We start from the raw sequence: 23341 nt of genomic DNA, 5'->3' as shown, positions 1-23341 counted from the left end.
AAGGTGAAGTTTCCAAGAGGAGTTGAAGGACAAGCGCGTCCTTCTGCTTCAGGGGTGTCTAGAAACAAACCGTCACAGATCTATAATGTCGTGAGCCAGGCTAACCACCGATTTCTCCCCGTTATCTCATTCCAGTAGCACTAATGCAGTTCGTATCCTGCGATGTACAAATATTTATTTATTTCTGTTATAAGATATATTTTGGCAATTGTTAGTAGGTTTACCGCTGGCAACTTTCATACTCGCCTGAAAAGGGTCCGGGGGGGGGGGGGGAGAGGAAGGAATAACTAAAGAAAGAAGACAAAATATATATAGGAGAGAGTAAATAAATAAATAAAGGAATAGAGGAAGGCAGAAATATACATGGAAAAAATGAGAAGTAAAGAATTAAAGAAAGAAAAGGAAGGAAAGAATGAAAGAAAAACAGAAAAAATTGACAGTGGAACCACGGTTCCCTAGTTAACGTTGAATAACGTTTAACTATAGAAGTATATTTGTACTGAAATAAAATTTTATTTACACATTAATGTATACCTTTACATCTTATCTATACGTGACGTCATCCGCCGACAGCACTCGCTCTAGAACCGTTCTTTGTTACCAAATAAATGGCAAAAACTCCTAAACCATAAGAGTTAGCTGAAATCTGTTTGCAAATTTGAAAAGCTCGTGTTTCACTCGCAATATGTCCGATCTAACTTTTACGTTTTACACGTGGCAAGCGGTTGAAGTTAAGGAACGAGGGTATAGTTATTACATGTTTTGGGTAATTATTTCAACAATTTGTAAAATACGCATTATAGAATAAAGTAAACATCATGTATAAAAAGCCCTTCATTTACTCTTTAATTTACATATAGGTTTATATTCTCTATCTTACATAGGTCTCGAGTTATTAGCGTTTGAAGAAGTTACACACCAGCGTTACCTTACATCTTACAGTTTCCGTCGAGTGTACCGTGATTTTATAAACGTTATTCAACGTTAAAAGACATCCTAAGGCGGATCCCTGATAAGATTGTAACCACCAAGATCGACTGAGGACAAGAAATCGATATCAAAATTTAGACGCGACATTGAGCACACAATTTGGTGTATCCCTGTGAGTTTGGGTGAAAGTGAGTGTTAACTGTGCGCGCTGAATAATGTTCAGAGCGTGAAGCGATCGGGTGAGAGCTCGGGCCCACATCAAGACCGGACTGACCTGTCTACATAACGCATTTCCTTTCACACTCTTATTTTAAGTAAAAAGTTAATGCCGCCTTTGCATGAGATTTCCGGAAAACATTTCTAAATCAATAACTGACTTTCTATGTGTTTCAATAAGCAGAGGCGGAGTCACACACATAGGTAAATAGGCAATGAAAGTGTTCTGTGTCACAAATTTTCATTCTATTATACCCTTACTTTTACGTAACTTAACTAGTGATGTTGGTTGTTGCACTATTTCACTGCAAACTATTTCAACGCGTTCTAACTGCTATTCATTCACCACCAGGTTCACTTGCATTATTTTCTTCATGTAGGTTGGCGTGCTTTCCTTCATATTTGTAAATGTGAGAAGGTGGCTTATTAAAAATTAAAAGGTGTTTTAAGGCAGACAAAATCGTCATGAAATGTTATTCAAGGCTGTTGGTATCCTCAATGATTTTGTTTTCCTATGTTTGTCTTGCGTTGTCATAATAAGGGACTGGAAATAAAGAAGCGAGAGACATCTTCAGCTGAAAGAAACTTAATTGTGAATGGAGATTCGAGAAATGAGGACGTGAGAGAGTCATCATCAGCTCTGAAAAGGATTCTTGGGAATTAAAACTCGGAAGATAGTAGACCTGAAATACTTTTTTATAGACTATTAATGTAGACGTTACTATTATATCAGGAAACATTTATGTTAAATTTTTATTTTACATATGAAACGCCTTTTCTCGTCGAGTAAGATATTTTATACATGACTGCACGTGTAATCCGTAGAAAGCTAGTGTATTTTCCATATCGTCTGGCTGTAGCGGTCTCCAGTAACCTACACTGGAATGTGGCTCTCTCACCCTGGGTTTATGCTTCTCCTTTACACTTTGTACAGAATTCTGACGAGGTCTCCCTCTTTCTGTGAAAAGTCCAGGGGCTTGATTCCCTCCCTCCACCCCTCTCTCGATGTCGCTTCTAAAGGAGACTCAAATAATTCATCGTTCCTCGTTGTCCTCCTACCACGTGTGGGTGCGGTGGGTCGCCTTGCCCTGGCGATGCTGCAAGAGCAGGCCTACAGGAAAGCTATTAAGGTGCGTAATGGCTGCCGAGTGGTAAGGCAGAGCGGCGCAGACACCGCATCGATTAGACAAGCGTCGTCGGCGTCTCCCCACGGCAGCGTCCGGCTGGCAGTGGTATGCGACTGAGATGACACCCTCCCCACCCCCCGCCTTCACCTTGCCAGAGAAAATCGACAAGTAGAAACACCAGATACAAAACCAAGATGAACTGACTGGTGGGTGCAGCTTTTAAAGTAGAATATTCTCGTATGTATGTCGTCTTTTTACGACTGTTTGTCGCACATGTATTTCTGGTTATGCGAAGCCGTGCTTGTACGCATACAAGTTGAGAGAACTACAACGTTACGCTTTTAATGAAAACTGCCTTTATCAGGGCGTGATTTCGTGGGATTCCCCGGCTTCGTTTAATTCCGGGAAGTGTTATTTTGTTTCCTTGTTTATTTTAAGAATCGATTGGAAAGACACGGCACAGCGCCGATGGTCAAGAATTTCCGGCAGGTTCATTGCTATGTTCACACAATCTTGTCATCTTATACAATCCTGAGCCAGTTCAATCCAGTTCACACACTTGCACCCCATTTGCTTAAGATCCAGGCTTTTCAGGTAATCTTTAGATTCCTGACGGTAATATTGTATGAATTCGCTTTGTTAGCAGCTTACAGTTTTACATGATTATCAGGAATAATTGTTGGGAACAACGTGGTAAGAAGTTTGTACTGGCTACTCTGAGATAAGATGAACGGGGATGCGTAGGGGCAAAGAACACTTCGTAAATAGAGGCGTGAGGTACAGGCAAAGTTATCTTTCGTGTTTTGAAAGCACTATACCATTCAGACGTATGGGGACGTGGTTGTATAGCTCCACGCAGTCTTAAACTCGGCGCTAGATGGAGATGAGTGGCTGACTTCTCGGCCAGCTTTACCCCCGAGGAAAGAAACCGGTACCTATTGGATATGATATCACGCATAAAAAGATGTTATTCTTTTATTAAATGACACTGTTTTACCTGTGCAGGTTACATAAAGTAAACTGTGATGGAAAAGTAATCATGAATGGTTAATAGGTAAGGAGCTGGAAACAGGCGGTCGCGACTTTTTTTAAACTGTTATCCCCGGATTCAGGTGCAGAAAATGATTAAATTTGATTAAATGCCTCAGCCGATGAGCCTGCTGCCAGTGTCCTGGTCGATATCGGTCCAGGACATAATACATATGTACAGGTGCACAAACCTTCTTGAGTCTAATTAATAGATGCCACGAAGAATTTCATGAATGATGAGGAAATGCAACGAAAAGACTAGAATCTTCTTTTTGACAGAAACCTTCTTCCTGTCTTCACCCGTTCCATCACTTCTCCGAGGTTAGCTTTTTTTATTTCCTTTCGTTTCCTTCCAGTTGTCATTACGAGATAACCTGGCCAACTAATTCCTTTTGTTAGAGCACATATATATAAAGGTTCTCTATAATTATCAGCCGGATCTTGGCAAAGTAATGGATCCATCATCCCAAGAGACAAACGGAAAAGAACAACAAGCGATGCGCGCACACAAAAACAAAACCAAGCAGTTTTTAACTACTATAAGCTAGATGCTAGTTTCGTATTTGTCATCAGTCAGTCATCGATCGATAGATCGATTAAGAGGTACAAATGGCTGCCGCCGCAGATATGTTCCATTGACAGGTTCTTGAGAACTAAGAGATGGATCATACAGTGTTTGGTTTCACGAGAGAAAAATTATTGGTTTCAGAGTTTGCAAGTCGTGAGCCGGACTATTTGTTCGTCAGTCGTTTCACGACGTGTATCAACCGCTACGACAGATTGATGCTAATATAGGCTGTCATTAATAATACGCCTACCATTAAAAAGGTTCTAGGTCCGATCCCATTGGAACTCATGTAGAAACACGCCGATTAAAACAGATTTATCTGTATAATGATAATCGCCTGAACACTGGAGCAGGGCAAACACCGGACACGTAGAGTGTATCAAATATACCTCAGACCAGAGCTTAGTCTAAGGATAGTTTGGTGTAAATACAAAACTATTTAAATGTAATTTTGCAATTTGAACAAATAATTATTGGTAATCCTATCAGACAGATATTAAGTACCTTTTCAATTTATTTTATGTTTATAATGTAACGTGGACATTTGTCAATGTGTTTGTACATATTATAATTAGCCCCCGATAAGGCCTTCACACTTCCCGAAAATGCTGCTTTAGACAATGAACAATGTCCAATATAATTATGATCTACCATCATAATAACATTTCTACGATAGCCTTGTAAGATCCTTCAAAACACCAGGAATTTATACCGTATCATTATTTTTATAGCAGACGTTCGGTGAATGGAATGAGTACATAGTGGTACTCAGCAGGTCCTAAAAAACTGAAGATGGCTGTATTTTGGATCGTTGCGCCGTGTCTGCTAGATGAATACCAACGATTTAGAGGTCGCGCTGATGATGGGGGCAGCAAGTACCTCTGAAACATCAGTAAACTTCCACCAGACTACACGGCGCAACAACACAGAAGACAGCCATCTTCATATTCGCCGCCGTGAGAACCTCAAATCTCCCAACAAATTGTTCGCAATATTAGTTATAACTTCTAACACATTTCTCAGGTCAAGGATCTGATGTTTGTTCGTTCTTGTGCTGGCCGCTAGGTAGTGCAGGTTCTCAGCGCGTGTATAAGAAGCAAAAGACGCGATAATCACAACGTCGCGACGACTTGCAATCCGACTGAGACAGCTTCTGCGTATAGACAGAGACGAAGCATCCCGTTCTAGATTTGCTTCGTGCTCCTGACGAGTTTTAGACAGGCGAGGGTGTCGTCCGAATAACGAGCTACCACATCGATCGGTCGGTCACTCGCTGCTTCCTTGTGCACAAGCTGCATTGACGGACAGCTGTCTCCTTGTGGCGTGTTCGCTCGGACACTGGAAGTAAGGATCGGGAGGAAGAGACACCTCCTCTGCGAATTAAATCTGATCCACATCTATGACTCGAAGTAACGCACTGATTAGCAGCTTGACTAACTAACGAACTAATTAATAGGATATATCTTGCAATGCTTGTCAGTAAATTCCCCGGCTTTATACAATCCAATGTTCCATTACCATGTTCACAAAAGCCACCATTGGACTCTGTCCAAGTCAGTCAAATCAAGTCCACAAATCTGCATCCTATTTCTCTAAGATCCTTTTAATACGCTCTTCCCCTCTCCGTTTAGGTTTCTCAAATAATCTCTTCTCTTGTGACTTTCCGGCTAAAATTTAAATGCATATATCATTCCCTTAAGCGTGCTGCATGTTCTATCCATACAACCGTCCTTAATTCTTTAAAGCAAACGCTCGTCTTAATAATATTTAAACATTTAGTCTATGCGTCAAACAAATCACAGCCTCAACAATTACATGGATAAATTTGTGAATTATGTTTTTGTGGGAAAAGGAAGAATTAATTACTGTTATATCAGCTGTTGAATATAGTCACAAATTGGCCTTCAAGGGTCAATTTAACTACTATAATAATATCAGTTATAGAGTTAATCTCGTCATTATGTAAACTTCGTGTGCAATAACCTTACAAATAAGAATACACCATCTGGGAACTGAAATGGAACTAAATTTCCAACCTACGTCACAAGAGGAAACGGAACCAGTGACAGGAACGGTAACACGCAAACACGGGGTCATTTTCAGACTTAAACATTTGACCTAAATAACGAGCAGGCCTATTTTACCTATTTTTGAAATCACTGCGCCATTCTGTCTCCTATATTATACTTGCGCATGTTGCAGAGAATATACACATACTGGGAGTAGAAAGCCACTAAATTATTCGTTTTGCACTTCTACTTTAGTCTGTCTGTGCGATGCTTTGCGTGTCTGTGCGCGATATTTCACGGGCGGAGGGAGGCAAAGCTCGAGACTATATGAGTGGGCCACGTCTCCCTCGTTCTTGGCCAATATATCATCGTCACATCAGGACACGGGGCCTCATTCCAAGTTAATCTCGGACATTCCTGCACGATCCTTCATTATACTAGTAGCAGCAGATCTGCCGTACTGCGGTATACGCAGAGGTCCCCTTCAAATCCCCTTTACCCACGTCCGTTTTGAAAACGTTAATGAATTCATATATGTTTATGTGTCAATAAACACGGGGGTAAACGTTGCTGTCTCACTCTGAGGTCGAATTTTGTCACCGAATTACTTGTGGCTGTCAGTTTCTCAGCTTAACAGTTTTCAAACATGTTCCTTGCAGTAAAATGTAATGATTCTACTACATTATTTCTCTTCACAGCATATCTTTCAGAGGACGAAACAATATGGATGCAGATCAGGACATCGATGACGATACGCACATCTGTCTCAAATGCCGGACAACCATTACTGGTACGTATCACCATATCAAGTGCTTGGTGAATTATGCTTGTACCTTCAACTAGCTGCAAGGCCTAGGGTCGTCTTTGAAAAGCTAATAATTATTCGCTTAGTCACTTCACTTAACTTCCGTCTCGTATCGATTTTAAGAACGCTCTTGAAACAAATCCATGTGTGGGTAAAGCAAATGGTTAGCTGTCGTACTTTAATATGTGTGTATCATGTCACAGGTTTGGACAACTACGTCAAACATCGGAAATCCGTTTGTGCCACCAGTAATTCCACCAGCCGTCCTCAGAATGCTCCTATCAAAGTTGACGTCGAATCTGTTCCAAAAGATTGTACCACGACTCCAGAACACATAGACAACAATCCCAACCTCAAAGCAGATGACTTCTTTTCTTCACTGGAACTCCAAAGTAGTGCTAAGAAAACTACAGTAAATTCCTCAGGAAATTCCGTCAAAATTGCCTGCGGTGTGGTAACAAGAAGCAGGGCTTCCGCAGCGATTCTGGCCAACACTTCGTCACGTGACGCCCAGTTCACAAGTCAACAGAAAAGTGACAGTGAACTTCTTGGGAATATGGCGACGGAACTATTTTCCGCACCAACTGACTTGGACACTGCAGCAAGCACGTGTCTCATGAAGACGGAAAGTCGCGATAATATCATGCAGTCAGCTGTGGACAGAAGCTATCTCGAAGACTCAGCTTGTGAGGAGGAATCTAATGAAGAATATGAAGATGAAGACGAGGACGAAGAAGACGATGGTTGTCCGCCGAGGTCACATACTGGAGGAAAATGGAAGCCTGGAGACTTGACGAGAGGATCCCCGCCGTCTTGGACAAGGACGTCGTCTTCTTCCACACACGCTGAAGAATATCGAGGGAGTAGTAGTACAGGAGGGTGGAGTCTACTCCTCGAAGAGTGCGCCGGAAGTTCTGCCGTCGCGGCAGATCCCCCGCCACATTTCACTGGAGGCAAATGGAAGCCCACTCTACCGAATCAGGCTGTCATTCGCACACAACAGGTAAGTCATTTGAGACTTCAGGTTCTCACAGCGGCGACCGTCTTCTGGATTTTGCATCCTGCAATCTGGCAGGTTTTTTTGTTTTTTTTCGTTTCAGAGCCACAAAGAGATAAATTACACTGAATTGTTTGCAGGGTTGCCGTGGACAAAATTCAGACGAAGAAGATGATGTGCTTCATGAAAACACTGGAGAAAGAAACTCTAATGCGACTGGAATGAATGATACCACAATATCTCGAGTACCTCCTCCAGGTCACACAAGTGGTAAGTGGGTACCGGGAAAGCAGGTCCGTCTGGATGACAGTGTAGAAGACGCTGGTATCACAGAGGGTGGCAGTATGGGCAATATGTTGTTGATTCTACCTCTCCGGAAGTCAGGCAGCACCATTCAGTATTGGTGTGGATCGTGCAACAGGCGACTGAGCTCTAGGACTCTCTACGAGAGGCATTTGTTATCAGAACTGCATTTCAAAAGAACTCTACAAGAGCGGGAGCTAGAAGAAGACCCGCTTAAGGCGCAGAGCGACTCGAATGACAGGGGAAGTGATAAGAGGACAGTGAGGCGAACCGAAGTATACCTCAACAGCGAACTTTGGTCCCGTAGCAAGAGACGAAGGCTGAACTCCGGGACAGTAAGTGCATCTTCGAGAACTTCTTTCTAAGTAAAGTCCTTTTATGCCTAACACGAGATGTCTCGCTAACAAGTTTTGTCGCATATGGTCTGAATATTTTTTGTTTGTTTAAGAAAATCAATGATAGAACCGTGCCCCGATATACCACATCACACTGAGCTGCGGAAATTCGATAGCGATATTAGAATATCATTAATAACATACCGTTCATTTATGTTTACTTCTTAATGCAAAGATTTATGTCATCGGAAATTTAAAAATAAATAATGAAATCCATGTTTCGCTACACGTGTGTTTACAGATTTCAGGTCCCGTAAGGAAACCGAAAAGACGCCGCGACGAGGTGCATTGCGAAGTCTGCAGCTCCAAAGTGTTAAGGCACTTGCTGGGAAAACACTTGGTGTCACATTACCACTGCCGGAAGGCGAGGTCAGGCCATCCACAAGCTGCAAGTCTTGTGCTGGACAATATCCACAGTGTGGTGCGCCAGGCACCCTTCCAATGCAGCCCTTGCAAGTTCTACTGCAACACCGAGGCTACCTTCAAGCAGCACTGGACCTCCCGGGAGCACGAGCGTACCGACACCATGGTAATTAATGACATTCTCAGTAAGATGTAATTCACATGTTATTTCTAGACAAAAGTGTCGCACAAAATATATTGCACGTGTTTATCAACCAAATCACAAGTAAGGAGTTCGTGTTATGATACAATGCCCCGTTACCGAGAAGTAATGATGTTCAGTTTTGTTTCCATTGTTTTCTTCTTGTTTCTTTCCTCTTTCCTTTCTTTTTCAGCAGTCCACTACTGTTGTCTGCGTATATTTTATTGACGATCAGGTTTAATTTCTTGCCGTACCCCACAGTAATGTTCCTTCCAAAAATAAATATAAATTCCAGGAAAAAGGGAACAGAATAAATTTATGTGAACAGAAAACAATATGCAATGAAATTGATTGTTTTCCGTTAAATTATCCACAATCCACTGTCAGTTTCCATCACATAATTCATGGAAGTAAAGAAGTTTTACTGTAAAGGCAGGTTTGCGTTAAGCTGATGTTTCATTTCAGACTGAATTTGCATATTTTTAGTATTTGGCTTTTAAGGAAAAGCAAGTTTTCCCAAATGAAATAGTCTCTTCATAGTTCATTCGAAGACAGATTACAATGTGCACGTATGTTCGCAGGTGAGCGGTCGTTACTGGTGTTCATTCTGCAAGTACGAATGTGAAAGCTCTGTAGATATGAAGTGCCATATTGAGGGTCCAGTGCACCAGGAACTTGTTGCCGTCATCAACCGATCAGTTCCCATAGTGATCCGCAAGCGGACAGTCCTTTCCTGTGGCAGTTGTGGCGAAGAGTTCCGATACAACGCGCAGCTAAGGAGGCATGTTTTGCGGGCAGGACACCACGACTCCAGCACCAGCTCTGACGTGTACCAGGAGCGTTTTTGCTGCTCCGACTGCCGCTTCGTGGGAAGCTCGAGTGCCTCTCTGCAGCGCCACATTCTTCACACGCACAAAGCGGAGAAGAAGGGCGCCTACTTCTGCAGTGCATGCTCCCTGAACTTTGATTCCGCGGAGGAAGCTGCTCTGCACCGTCGGAGTCAGCAGCACAAATACTCGGCCCTGGCAAGTAGAAGGGACAGGGGACTGAGTGAAGAAGTCCTCACGAAGAACTGCCCTCACTGTGGAGAGAAATTTGAAAACGTATTGCAATTAAAGACGCATCTTCGTGAGCAGCACGCCGAGTTCCCGTACAGGTACAGCTGTTCCGGCCCTCGAAAATGCAGCTTCATATGAAGGCTTTTTTTTCCTTAGAATCAAATGTACTCTCTTTTTTTTTATCGTGATCACTGCGATATTTTTGTTTCAAATCGTTCATCCTCTTTCCTTTTCCATTCTCTATGCCAGTATTTATCAATCTGAGACCCACGAACCCCTGGGTATCAGCATGTTTTGGTGTCCGCTAGTTGAGTAGATTCCACTCTTTTATTTATTTATTTATTTTTGTTTAGTTTGTTGTTATTGTTGTTAGTTTTAAGCTTCTTTCCACCATACCTTTTATTTCCACGCTGGAGTAAAAACATGACGAGAAAGCTATTGCTACGTCTTTCCATACTCTAGTCAGTGTGTATTGTCTTTAATCAAAATGTATGAGATAATTTGGGGGAAGGGCTCCGCGGTACCAGGAAGCTTCAGAAACATTGCGCTGGGCTTTAATGTCTGTTAAACATGCGTTAGTTATTTCTGTTATTTTTAGAACCCAGTTTCTCTTTAACCATCATCCGTTAACCAGAGACATTTCCACACTGTAGGTTACCTTATTATGGCTAAACACTCCGTTTTCCCACACTCAATTCCTTTATCTGTATCCACTAATTGTATATATTCCTTCATACTATCTGCTCGTCTTATCCTTGGTCAGGCCAGTGGCGGTTTGTTCACCATCTTCATTTTAAAAATGTCCAATGGAAGGCTGGCGTTCACTCATAATAAGTGCTCATACAGTGACGCTCTTAATTCAGCCAACAAACTCTCTCCTTTTAAGGAAAATACATGTTCTTTACTATGTCCACAAAAGAACGTCATTGGACTCTATCCTGAGCCGCTGATGTCTTCCAGGTGTGCGCGTTGTGGGATGACGTTCACATTGCCTCAGGAAGTGTCTCGTCACGTCAGAGAGTCAGCATGCGTCTTCAGGACCGACAAAATCAAATCGGACTCGCCGTCAGACGGAAAGCAGGTGCCGGAGAAGGTTCCAGTGCCGAGTACTTCTGCAGACAGCAACAAAAATGAGGAGGACGGCGAATGCAGATTTGTAACGTGCAGTCAGTGCTCCTACCGCACTGAGTCACAAGCTGAGCTCCTCTTCCACGAGGTCCTGCACGGAGAATCGATTACCGATTCGTCTAGTACAGAGACCGGTCTTGGAACTACCACCAGCCAGGCTCAGGTAATCTGTGATTCCTTTGCATATTTGCTTTCTACTTTAGCACTCTTTTATAATTGCTGTGATACGTAGATTTGACAACTGTATAAGACTGCGCAGGCGACTGAGATGAAACAGGGTGTTACTATAAACCTCGATGGAAAAACACTTCTGGTGACGTAGTTGTCTTCGTGTAAAGCATTCAACCGGGTTGTAGACACGACTGAAATTACTATCTACATCAGATAAAGTAATAAGCTAGAGTAACATATATATAAGCCTAAAGAGATTAATTATAAATCAGAAAATATCTATAAAAAGAAACGTCTAATATAAAATTTTCTCTTTGGTACCATCGGTTATTATGTATACGCCTACAAGCATTACATTAACTTATTTTATATATATATATATATATACACATACAGAGTAATGTGTCAGTTATCAAAAAAGATGCTGTATAGCTCAGATAAAGTCATGTGTGTGTATATATATGAATAATAATTTAGTAACTTTTCAGATAACATACAGACGAAAGAGTACAGTATTTCTAATGCGTTGTATTTTACGTGGCCAAGTAGCCTTTCCCAGATCAGGTCAGTTTATCCGGTGATACGATATTATAATGCACACACAATGATGTAGTATGTATAGGTAATGCAGTGCGTATACATTTTCCAGATGTTCGGAATGATTTGGAATGCATCCTGCTATAGCTTATTCTCATTCCCACTGTTGCAGAAGGCGATGAGGTACCAATGTCCCTTGTGCACGCGAGTGTTCCGCAAGGCGACGCTACGATGCCACCTCAGAACCCACACACAAGAACGCCCGTTCGTGTGTACCTTTTGTTATCGTGGTTTCGGACACAGATCGTCCATGATCACACACGTGAAACAAACACATCGCACGGAGACGAGTATCGCGTGCGAGGAATGTTCCTTCAAGACGACAAACAAGACCTCGATGGACCGGCACAGGCTGAGACATACCCAGCGCAACAAATCCTTCTTGTGCGCTGTGTGCGGAGCGAATTTCTTCCTCAAGTAAGTACCCACTTGTGATTGCCTATACAGAGTGTCGCAAAAGTAACCCTGCGCGTTGTATACGCTGTCCGCTGATAAACCGGGTCACAGCTGTCACAGGGACATAATTTTCAGCACCTCTTAAAAAAAAGTTAAGTTGATTGTTTAGTTTTCTTGTAGCGATATTTCACTCTTATCGGGAAAATCTTGTAGCACTTGGCAGTGAGACGTACAGTTCCTGCTGCGAGCCGGGAAGTAACAGTTGCGTTCCCGTTTATCAGTGAACTCATAGAACCGCTGCTTTCTTCTTTTTTACTTCTTGGAGATATACAAGAACTAATAATTGACCACTACTGGAAGACTTGGCGAGAACAGCGATGGTCAAGAAATTGCAGTCGATCTTATCCTGAAGATGTCTGTCCTCTCGGATGCTGCACCGTGTTGTCCGGTTTTCGTTTTCCGACGTATCAGAGGTGCTTGATGCCTCTATCATTAGGGCCCTGATGATGGAAGTAGTAGGCACCTCTGAAACGTCGGCAAACTACCAGACTACACGGCGCAACGACTCAGAAAGTAACGATCTTTATACTCGCCGCCTCGAGAAGCTGAAATCTCTTCATTTCATAAAGTCGTGCCACGCTTAAGACTCGCAGGTCTAGAAACACTGACCTAAACAGTTAAGGGAACGTCGGTAAACAGCGCAGGACTCTGTAGATCTGTTCGTTCCGCAGCCAGTGGCCTTTACAGAGCGCAGCGCAAAGTGACGCAGTTGAGAGGTGTGATCGTGTTCTTACCCGCGGGCAAATCGTGATATGTCTGCGTTATTCTTTGCAGCTCAACACTTCAAAGTGCCACATGATATCTGATTAATGATACAATCATCCGTGAACGTATCCTTCATTTTAAGTTCGTCTGGCTTTTGGTTGGTGCACTGTTATCGTACTTCACATAACATAGTTCTCTAAGCCTCTTTTTTGTGAGTTTCCTTTCACATCAGACACCGTCTTTGTAAAAATGTTGCTGTTAACCGACTTACTAATTTTACGTACGATAACTCACAACCGCGAAGCCCTGACTTAAACTACTGAATGTATTATTTCCATTAAATTTCTTATAGGAGATCTACACCGAAATTTGTTGGGCGAATTTGAATACTATTCGTGTCGGTCTAATAAAGCTCCTTTTTTGCATTAATTTAAATAAATGTTTGGCCTATCTACATTCAGGAACGCTTCTGGAAACGAAAGGTGGTGTAAAATGTATCATACCTTATTAATATCAACAACGTTTCTTTAAATTATTTTTACATATCGATATTTAATGACGCAAGAAAAAATTTGTTAGTCTTTGTAGTTTATCAAAGTGCGACAATATGGCTGCATTGTGGTACATAGGCAATGTCTCTGCCATCGCAGCCCTTGGGGACAGTTCTTTTGAAATAAACAGTTTCTATTATGTTAATTTGCACAGCAACATTAAAAAGTGAAACGTCGCTAACGTATGAAAGTCTCGGCTTGATGAAGCTAGATAATGAATCATTTTAATACCCGCATATTAACGATGATTTAAAACATTTTATATTAAGACTAGTCTTAATGAAACCTGTAACTTTTAAACCATTCAGAACCATATAATTTACCGCAATAATTGTCTGTACTTTTAATACTATTTATTATAATTCACAACGTCTAATTTCTCGTGAGTGACCGTCATGTGTAGATCCTTAAGCACGTGACTGGAACTAAATACCGCGATTGCACACATGCCACAAGTTTGTATGAATGGTGAAAATATAGTATGTGTACTGAGTGTCTCTAGCAGAACGATAATGCGATAAGTGCAGTGCATGCTATCATTCATGTGGTCAACCAAATGTACACATATAAACTCCTCCGCGCGTCCGTGCTTATCAAGGTGGTATAATCTGTGTGAAAACTTCAGCATTCCACCCGTCATCCCCTACCATTGTCTCTGGACAAACTTTTTATTTGTTTCAACCAGCGTTCTCTTTCGCCCTTCTGCAATACATTTACTCCATTTTTCAACGTTTGCACCAAAATGCCGAACGTTGAAAAACACCATTGCAAACTGATCTTAAATGTTGGCTTTATATTTATATTCGTCTTTGATACGTAACTGGCTTCTCGTGTAAGTCTCTTATATTCAAAGAACTTTACAAAACCAGTCTCTTGCTGTGAGAGAAGAACACGTTGCAAGTGTTTCAAGGCAGTTTACTCGGAAATGCAAATGCAGTTCTCTTACAACTGACTCCGTCCCTTTGTCCCTGTCTGCGTTTCATCCTGTTTTCTAAACCTCATATTCATTGCCTCTTTCTGAACAGCTGCTATCACTCGTTCCATAGACTCCACTTAGCCTGTCCTTCCAAATCCCTTTCTCGGGGTCTCTTTTACTACTGATGCCACGTCTCTCTTCTTAGTGTCTATTTAGCCTGCCCTTTCTATTCTTAGGGTGTTTTTTTTTACTTCTAATACCGTGCCTCATTTCTTAGTCTCCAGAATGTACTAGAACAATAACTTCGCACTTTAATCTACGTTTACTCTGTAATTTAAAAAATACTACGAAAAATATCATTGACACATCCGTGTTCCTAATTGGAAGACAAACCTGATTATTATCTTCGCCGTGAGACAAGATGGGACTATTATAATAGATCTAATTCAAAGAAACTGTTTAAAGTGTAGCCACAAGGCATGTTAGCAACAGGTGAGATTTCAGGTTCTTACGGCGACGAGTATGAATTTGGCTGTCTAATGGTTTGTTGCGTCGTGTAGTCTGGTGCTTACTGACCGACGTTTCAGAGGAGCTTACTGCTTGTGATGACCCTGATGATAAACGTCAGTCAATATCTACAATACTATATGGACAAAAACATCATTTTCATATGAAATATTCTATCCATTTTCCTGATAATGGTAAACAAAACCATGAAAACCCGTTGTTAGTATAACCGGTAATTTGGTCGCTACAGCAACCTAGGGTACAGAGAAATCCAACATCCTCTTGGTTTTAAGATTTTTCAGTAATTGTGGCAATGTTCGCCCACATAATCTATTGACGTAACCTTCAATCATTTTATAATTTATGCATTCTGAAGGACTTGCCGAGAAACTGCAATGATTGGCCATCCTACCAATATTATCTAAGTGTTGTAAATTACACAGTCCCTCATTACGTAACATGTTTAATTCCTCATCGCTTCATCGGAGCTGTCGCTCACTTATGCAGTTAAGACGTGACACAAATAGCAATATAAGACCAACCCTTCTAGTGTTATTTCCTCGGTTCTTTTCGACAATTCGGAAGGCAACAGCCATTACCTGTCGCCACTTCTTCGCGTAGTAATTTAAGCCGCCGTCGTTAACAAAAATGCCTTCCATTGCAAAACGTAGCATTCATTAGTGAGAGGGACAGAGATAGGAAATGAATTACAAATAAAAAACCATGATCGTTCATAACAAGCTTGCGCTTTGTATATATTACGACTGGAACGAGCAGCAAACCGCTAAAACCGTGTTAGGTCGCGTGCAATATGCCGGGTGGTACAGTAGTAAATCCAAGGCTCGTCATCATGGGAAATGAGGATCTCTGGTTAGCCAAAGAATGGCAACGACCAACTCTCTCGCCTACGTCAACAACAGTGGAGTTAACAGCAGCCACGATCCCACCATTGCAGCCATTTTGTATGAGTGTGAGAGAGGCGACGTAAAATATATGGCGTTTCATATAATAAAACAAGGTTGCTGCGGTTTAAGGACGCTGGTGACATTCAGCATTACGTACCAGCGGTGTCTGGCTGCATAACGAACGCTAGAGCACAGCAAACAGTCGAGGGTTCTCTTATATAATGCCTTCCTCCAAAGGCTGTAGTGCCAGCGTTTAATCGAAAAACAAACGCTTTCGGTACTGAACCTCTGTATTTTCACTAGATAAAACGAGTTGATGTGAAGTTTCGTTAAAAGAAAGGTCGTAAAACCAAAACATACTGAACACTGCAGTCGTAAAATGCCGAATTATGCATCATTATAAGGAAATTTGAGCATTAATACATCATAACTTTATGTTTGGGAAAGTATTTATAGAATAATTTCATTAGGCGAGGGTTAATAATAATTTATGAGGCGAATTATTTCTTGTCTAGAGACTTTAAGACATAAAGAATTAACTATACAGATTAAGGTGTGAACTTCATTTTCCCTTCCGCACATGATTTTCAAAATATTTGAACCAGGACGAGCATAGTCATACCATATGACGCTGATAACCCGACGCCTATCACCGCGACTCTCATCATCCCTTACCTAACCAAAGCTAAAACTTACCTCACCTCTTCTAACCTAACCTGAACGAACCTAATATAACCTCGCCTCTACCCAAATCTAATCAACCTTTGACCTAACGCAACTTACCCTCCGCCATGACTTACGATTATTGCAACCGGACACCGGTCGTCGCGACGACCATCGTTCGCACGTCGATACAAATTTAATATAGAATAAGAAATAGATTCCTCTAAGCTTGCATATTACGAAATAACGTGTTAATAATTTCATGATGAGTAAATTTTTAATTACTTTTATTTCAAGGGGTTTGTTGTTTGTCACATTTTCAAAGGATTTATGCTATGTCATCGGCCTGTTTTGTTGGCGGGGCATATGTAGTCTACATAAATATATATGTTTTACACACTTAGCATTAGACATAAACGTAATGATTAAGATACGCTAGTCTACATTTTATCTGTTCTCTTTTATGGATGTAGAATTTCGTTTTATACATTAATTCTGATTGAGGGAGTCTGAAAGTAAGTTGCAGTGGAGAATATTTGGACCTAAAGGCTGCAGGAGATTCAATAATGAGAGGGTTCTTAATTTATATTTTTCATCAAATATTATTAGCGTGATTAGTTCAAGGAGAGTGTGATGGGCAGAACATGTAGCACATTTTGGATTCCAGTATCCATCATCTTCTTCAGTTTAGCAACTTTTCAGTGAAACATTCTATCGTGACTTTTTCAACAGAAGCAAACATATTTGTCGTTCTTTCATTTCCACTGTCAAAGTATTTCGTCCTCCCTCGATCTCCTCCTGCCCACATCAAACAACGGAAAGAAAATGCAATCCGCGTAACAGCGTCAAAACTGCACAGTAGTTCAAATCTCCCCTTTCCCCTTCCCCCGACTACAGTCTGTTTTTCTTAACCGCCCATTCGCAAATCAACTGCGCTGCACATTTGCCGTAGGCAGACACAGTGTTAGTAAAGTTCCTCGCACAATAGCGCTACGCCGTAGAAAGTCATACTATCAAGTTTAATCAGGCACGTTAATGAAGGTTTGCAGACTAACCAGGATATACGACGACGTCACAACCACCCCACTACCAGCAAACAGAAGAAGCTACAGCATATAAAGTCATTTTTCGAGGTAGTTTGTCTCCTGGTCTCCGCTTCTAGTTATGAAACTCGTTTGAACATACGCGTCTACTCCATATTGGTCTGTCTGCGTTCGTCATACAGAGCGCCCCGTTTCTTCAAGCCAGAGTCGCTTCATTGACCCAATTTCTTTGCTATATGTGTATTCCATAGTTTTACAACAGTGCATGCATTTATTTGATATTATTCGTTGTCATTGGCATACTTAATGTATGTTTCGTGAATTGTTGCCATTATAGCTTACAAAACAGAACGCGTATCCGTTACAATGCCAATTGATTATGTGTAGGGAATTTTTAACTGTTTATTCTGAAAATCATACGAAACCTCTAAACGCACTCCGTGGACAGACGGCAGAGGTACTGAATATTATAACATGGTAGGCCTCCGTAGCACTGTTAGTTAGCAAAGTTAGCACTGTGCTTTAAAGGGTTAAGCTACAAGGTTATTTCGACAGGAAACCCTGCCTTCTGTGCGTTATTAAGTCGTGCCTTTGCAATACTGTTCACACGTGACGCTGTGCAGAGCTCCTTGAAGTCAGGTCACTAAAACTCCCTCCTGCGATTTACGTATAATGAGCCCTGATTTGTCGGGTAAGAAGAACAAATGCTGGATAGTGAAAGAACTGAAACAGCTGTAATAAATTCTTGTCTCGCGGACCGATAGACAGGCAGACAAGAGCTCTCGATTATGGGTTTCTTTGATCTACTACTGTAATAATACCAAAATTATAAGTATCCTAGTAAAAAGAGATATTGCTAAGGTATCAACAAGACACAGTGACAGAATCCTAGTCCTACAGCGTTTCTGATGAGGTGTCCAATTAATAGAAATAAAATTCAACAACCAGCTCAGACACACCTTCTACTCTGGTCATCAATTTGTTAACTTATTATTAATTATTAACACCCGTCTGCCAATAATATATATGATTAGACGAGAACTTCATGCTATACGACGGACAATATATGTATAATAATTATTTTTGTTCATTTGTCTCCATTTTAAGCGCAACATTCAATATTGTCTGCATACTTTTATCTGTAAGTTTACTGTAACTTCAATTCTTCCTGCGTTGTGTTTCTTTAGGTGTGCCGTATTTATTAATAAGCTGGAGGTAGGCCTATTCTTAAGCGATAATGTTTAAATTTGTTCTATTGACTGCATTAAGACACCAGCAAATTACTTGTGACAGTGGAATGTGGGACTTTTAATCTGTTTATCTGGTGGCCACATTAAGTCGTACCCAAAACCCTCATTCAGTTCTTCCATCTTTAAGTCACTGTGTCACCATGACACAAACGAAGCTAGGTGGACATATCACAGTGCAATAAAAAAGGAAACATCTTCTATTTCCTACCTTAATAGCGTCCATTATTTATCGCCACTTGTCATGTCGGGTTCAGTTGTAAATCCCTTCGTCCTGTTTTACAGATGAACACAGGTGACCGCAAAATGGACTCCTGCATGAGAGAAATAAAAACATAAGACTAATAATTTCATAAAATGTTAAGATACATATGTTAATATCTTCACAAATGCTCACGACTTTATAACCATGCCCATATGGTCAAATATTCGCTATGTAACAACAGTTACTAGACCTCATATATGAATGTAACCTAATCCTCCGAACCGGTTAGCGAAGTTCGGTTTCATTAAATGTACTAGTTCTAACCAAAACATTTCTACTTACATATCGCAAATGGTCACGGTATTGTAAAGATAGCATTTCACCTTCTTCATCCACAAATATTTCTAAACCCACTTCGTTTAAAAACATTCACAGCCGCACTAAACATACAAATGTCGCTTTTGACTTAATATAAGTCGATCTTCGTCTGTTTTGCAAATCGCAGCACTCTGGTAGTACGTCGCGATTCGAGAATGGCCAACTGGTGGTACCAACTTATAAACACAATTCTTAAAGCGGCAGTTGGAGAGTAGAAAGCCAGTATGATACACGCAATTAAAACCAGGCCTTCTAGGTGATCCAGTAGGCTTGCAAGACGACAATTCTACAGAATGATTTACCTCATAGAATCAAATGACGCTACAAGTATAATAGTAAATATGATCTATATGTTTGAGTTGTTGCTAACAGTAAGAAAGCATACTTCAGTACGGTTTTGAAAAAGTATGTGGCAGGTTTATACAAGGTTCGGGGAAGCCTAACGCGAGGAAAAGTGTTAAAAATAAATATACCTAATAATTTCGCAAATATTTCTTTAAAAGTATTAGTTTAAAATTACACCCAAACAAACCTTATCAAAACTGTAATGTTTACCTATTCATCTCTCAACTCCAGAAACATATATATTAAATCCTCTAAAGTGTGGTTTCGTATGGGTTCAATCCTTGGCCTAAAGTAGTAATATAAATTGAGGATACTTGAGAAGAAACTAAGGAAAATATATGGATATACGAAATATGAATAGCATAAAAGGGGTGAAATAATACGACGATTAGTTTCATCTAAATTTGTTAAGTTGGTTAAAAAACGACTTATTAAAGAAATAAGAGACGTAGCAGGAAATAGAAAATGTGTAAAATAATTTTAATGAAGACTCCAACGGAAAGATACCATTTACGATAGCTAGGAGTAAACAGAGAAAAATATTAAAAAATATATTTGAGAATTATAATATGAGGAAGTGAAGTAAATTCAACTAATTCATAATAGTCTTCCATGGCCGAGCTTCGTGAACACAATGATGATAAACCTTCGCGTTTCATAACGGGAAGGAATTTGTTGATCGGTTGAATTATCATCATCTTTTTCACGGAATAAGCTAGCCAAGGATTTAGTTAATCTGTTAGATAGTTAATCAGTTAAAACAAATATGATTTATAGACGATATTATTTAATGTAATAATTTGTGTATTTACACAACGTAAGTCTGCATACAGACAAAGGTTTATACACCATTTAATATAATTTCAACCACAATTCCATATAACTTGGTACTTTCACGCGGAATTGAATAGTGACATACATATCGTTATTTTTCTACTCCATTTTATCGTAAATTCAAAATATATGGGGAAGTCAACGTTTAATAAACTTATGTGTGCTGTGCGGGATATGTTTTTATGAGCTTCAGCTGCTGCTACAGCAATACTGGCGTCACAAATAGGTACATAGGAAACACGTGCCTGTCACAGCGGACCTCCAGCCGTTTACTTTTTATGACGTAGACCGACAACAGATACCCATCATCATTATCGTTATATCTATATTAATAGTCACATCCACGCATGCGTAGAGTAGGCCTACTGCCTTCCAACGTACATGAATTAACACGTACAGCTACAAAAAAAAATTCACAAATTAAATTTAACTCCACACTTTCGCAAAGAGCAGGTTATAAAAGGCATCTCTCTCCTGTTCTGAAGGCACAGGATTCGAATCTTGGCAGCACCAGCAATCCTGATCGAATAATTTCATGGTTTCCATTAATACAGGAACATTTAATCCCGGGAAATTGTACTGAAATAGGCGACGACCGAATTTTGATTAGTTCTTTTCCGTTCTCCGTGCATAATCTTTATTAATCTCATTATCTTTCTTTTTGAAAGCATCAGGCTCAGGCCTATTATACCTGTGATTCTATAATCAATCTTCTAGCGATCAAGCAGTCAGGTCACTTGTTGACCCGTTCCACCTTTTTTTCGACCTCTGATCTGCAATTTTAAAGCGTCTAACCAATCTCTAACTAGCAGGTTAAAGTAGCCCGCCTAAGGAACCGATTTATTCCTACATGTTCATCCCACCATATTGAATTTAAGACACTGCTTCACAACCTGAGTAGGCCTAATAGTATAACGTGTTTCAATGTACTGATTTCGATAATAATAATCATAATAAAGAAGGACTTCATTTGGATCTAATATTTATGTAGGTTTGACACTAACAGATTAAAAACACTAGAAACTGGCCAATAATGCAAAATTGATAGACGTACAGCATTACCTACAACGCTGCAAACAGCTATGTTATTAGCCCACAAACCGTACTAGAATATACGAAATGGAAACTACTGGACAACGGTGTTAACAAGAGTAATAAATTCCTGATAACAAATCTGACTTCTTGATTATAAACAAATCAGTTATATAGAAGTATAGCATATATAAGGAAAATCATTACTCAAAGAGATACAATGTCTGAAATACAAAAATACATTCCGGAATTAAAGAAAGTGAAAACTAAAATACGAAAACATCTCGGTAAGGCATACGACGTATCGCAACACGGCAAAAGGATCACTATAAAAAGGTTCTGAATAATCATTTGTAATTAATATATTCCTTGAACTTGTAAATTATGTAGTTTGATTATAAGATCTAATACGTAGTAAAAACCAGCAAAATACTGGACTGTAGCTTATCAACGTAATGATAGTGTGACAATAATACTAATAATAATCGATATAATACACTATGTGTTATATAACGATCCCACTTAATAAAATAATATCTCGAGCATGGTCTATCATTTTATTTTTTATAATTAACTTCTTTTGCCATCAAATTCTAAACACGCTTCGCTCTTGAAAGACTAAAGTCAAGTATCTCCCAAATAAGTGCTTTAATTTTTAATTTTCCTTAATTTTCACTCACGGTTTTGTTCGGAATTTACAATCACATAATCACGCAGAATTGTTCATGGTTTGATTAGCTGCAATGAATCTATTGGTTGATTTCTGGGAAGAATTATGATATGTTACAAGTCCATTGTTTCAAAATCTTGGTGGGCGTCGGCCATCTTGGCACATAGAAGAAAGATATATGGAAAGGGAGGGTCAAGCTGTTTGAAGTTGAGGAACAATTGAGTTATGACATAGTGATGGTTTTTTGTTTCCTGCTTCTATCGCAGCAGCAGAAGTGACTCCCTCCAAACATATTCATTGGCAATTTATCAAAAACAGAGTAGTACAACGTAAACTATTTATCCGTGTCATTAAGAGCTATCATTAGTGCGAGAGAGAAAAACATCTATTTCTTTATTTATATTCATCTTCTAAATCTCTTTTACTTGCTGTATCGAAGAAATAATCCATAAATTTTATCTGTGAGCAATTATAACTTACAGGTGTCAGGATCTGTGGATTAGACGATAAAATCTTGGTTTTTTTATTTAAATAATATCTCAACATTTTTTTCTTTTGAAATAAGAATCATTAATTCAGATGAAACCGCCTTAGCTTGACGGCTTGCATACCAAAATTAATATATTCTTACACGACAAGTTAATAAACAAGATCGTATTTTAACATTTTGTTAGATGAAGCATATCTCCATGACAGCGAAGCTGTGTCCGGTTCACCATTCGCTTTGATTTAACAACGACAGTCCACAATATGGATCCAGTAGGTTCACTCAGATAGACCTAAAAATCAGATCGCTTCGTCCCAGAAGCCACCATACGTCACGGCTTTATCCTGTCCTAGGATGTACTGAGCTTTGATATACTGACGGAGCGTTTAAGTTTACTTATCGGAGATGAGATTTCAGGTGTTCCCGGAGACGAGTATGAAGAAGGCTGTCTTCTGGGTTGTTGCGCCGTGTAATCTGCTAGAAGTTTACCGACGTTTCAAACGTACTGCCTCCACTTCCC

General features: G+C 40.1%; 2 protein-coding genes across 3 annotated transcripts in view; one reads left to right on the top strand and one right to left on the bottom strand.

Annotated features, from left to right (window-relative positions):
• tio (zinc finger domain-containing protein tiptop) overlaps positions 1-23341 on the bottom strand; it is a 310616-nt gene that overhangs the window by 253482 nt on the left and 33793 nt on the right. The window contains exons 1-2 of one of the 2 annotated variants that reach the window (XM_087353219.1): positions 19418-19590; positions 19082-19184 (exon numbers count right to left, since the gene is read on the bottom strand). The gene's annotated coding sequence lies outside the window, so the exon portion shown is untranslated. Of the gene's footprint in view, positions 1-19081; positions 19185-19417; positions 19591-23341 lie in introns of those variants that run through there. The other variant, XM_087353220.1, reaches the window with a different exon arrangement.
• LOC110835400 (uncharacterized) overlaps positions 1-23341 on the top strand; it is a 50365-nt gene that overhangs the window by 12886 nt on the left and 14138 nt on the right. The window contains exons 2-8 of the mRNA XM_022075562.2: positions 6578-6669; positions 6888-7687; positions 7822-8319; positions 8621-8908; positions 9505-10079; positions 10942-11272; positions 11990-12294. Of these exons, the coding sequence (XP_021931254.2) occupies positions 6603-6669; positions 6888-7687; positions 7822-8319; positions 8621-8908; positions 9505-10079; positions 10942-11272; positions 11990-12294 (2864 nt within the window). The 5' untranslated portion in view covers positions 6578-6602. The remainder of the gene's footprint in view (positions 1-6577; positions 6670-6887; positions 7688-7821; positions 8320-8620; positions 8909-9504; positions 10080-10941; positions 11273-11989; positions 12295-23341) is intronic.

Source organism: Zootermopsis nevadensis, unplaced genomic scaffold, assembly GCF_977971745.1.
Source record: "Zootermopsis nevadensis isolate Lab colony 2312 unplaced genomic scaffold, Znev_1.0 Znev_ptg000021l, whole genome shotgun sequence".
In the NCBI taxonomy this organism is placed as follows: domain Eukaryota; kingdom Metazoa; phylum Arthropoda; class Insecta; order Blattodea; family Termopsidae; genus Zootermopsis; species Zootermopsis nevadensis.
This window is presented reverse-complemented; position numbering and strand designations above follow the sequence as displayed.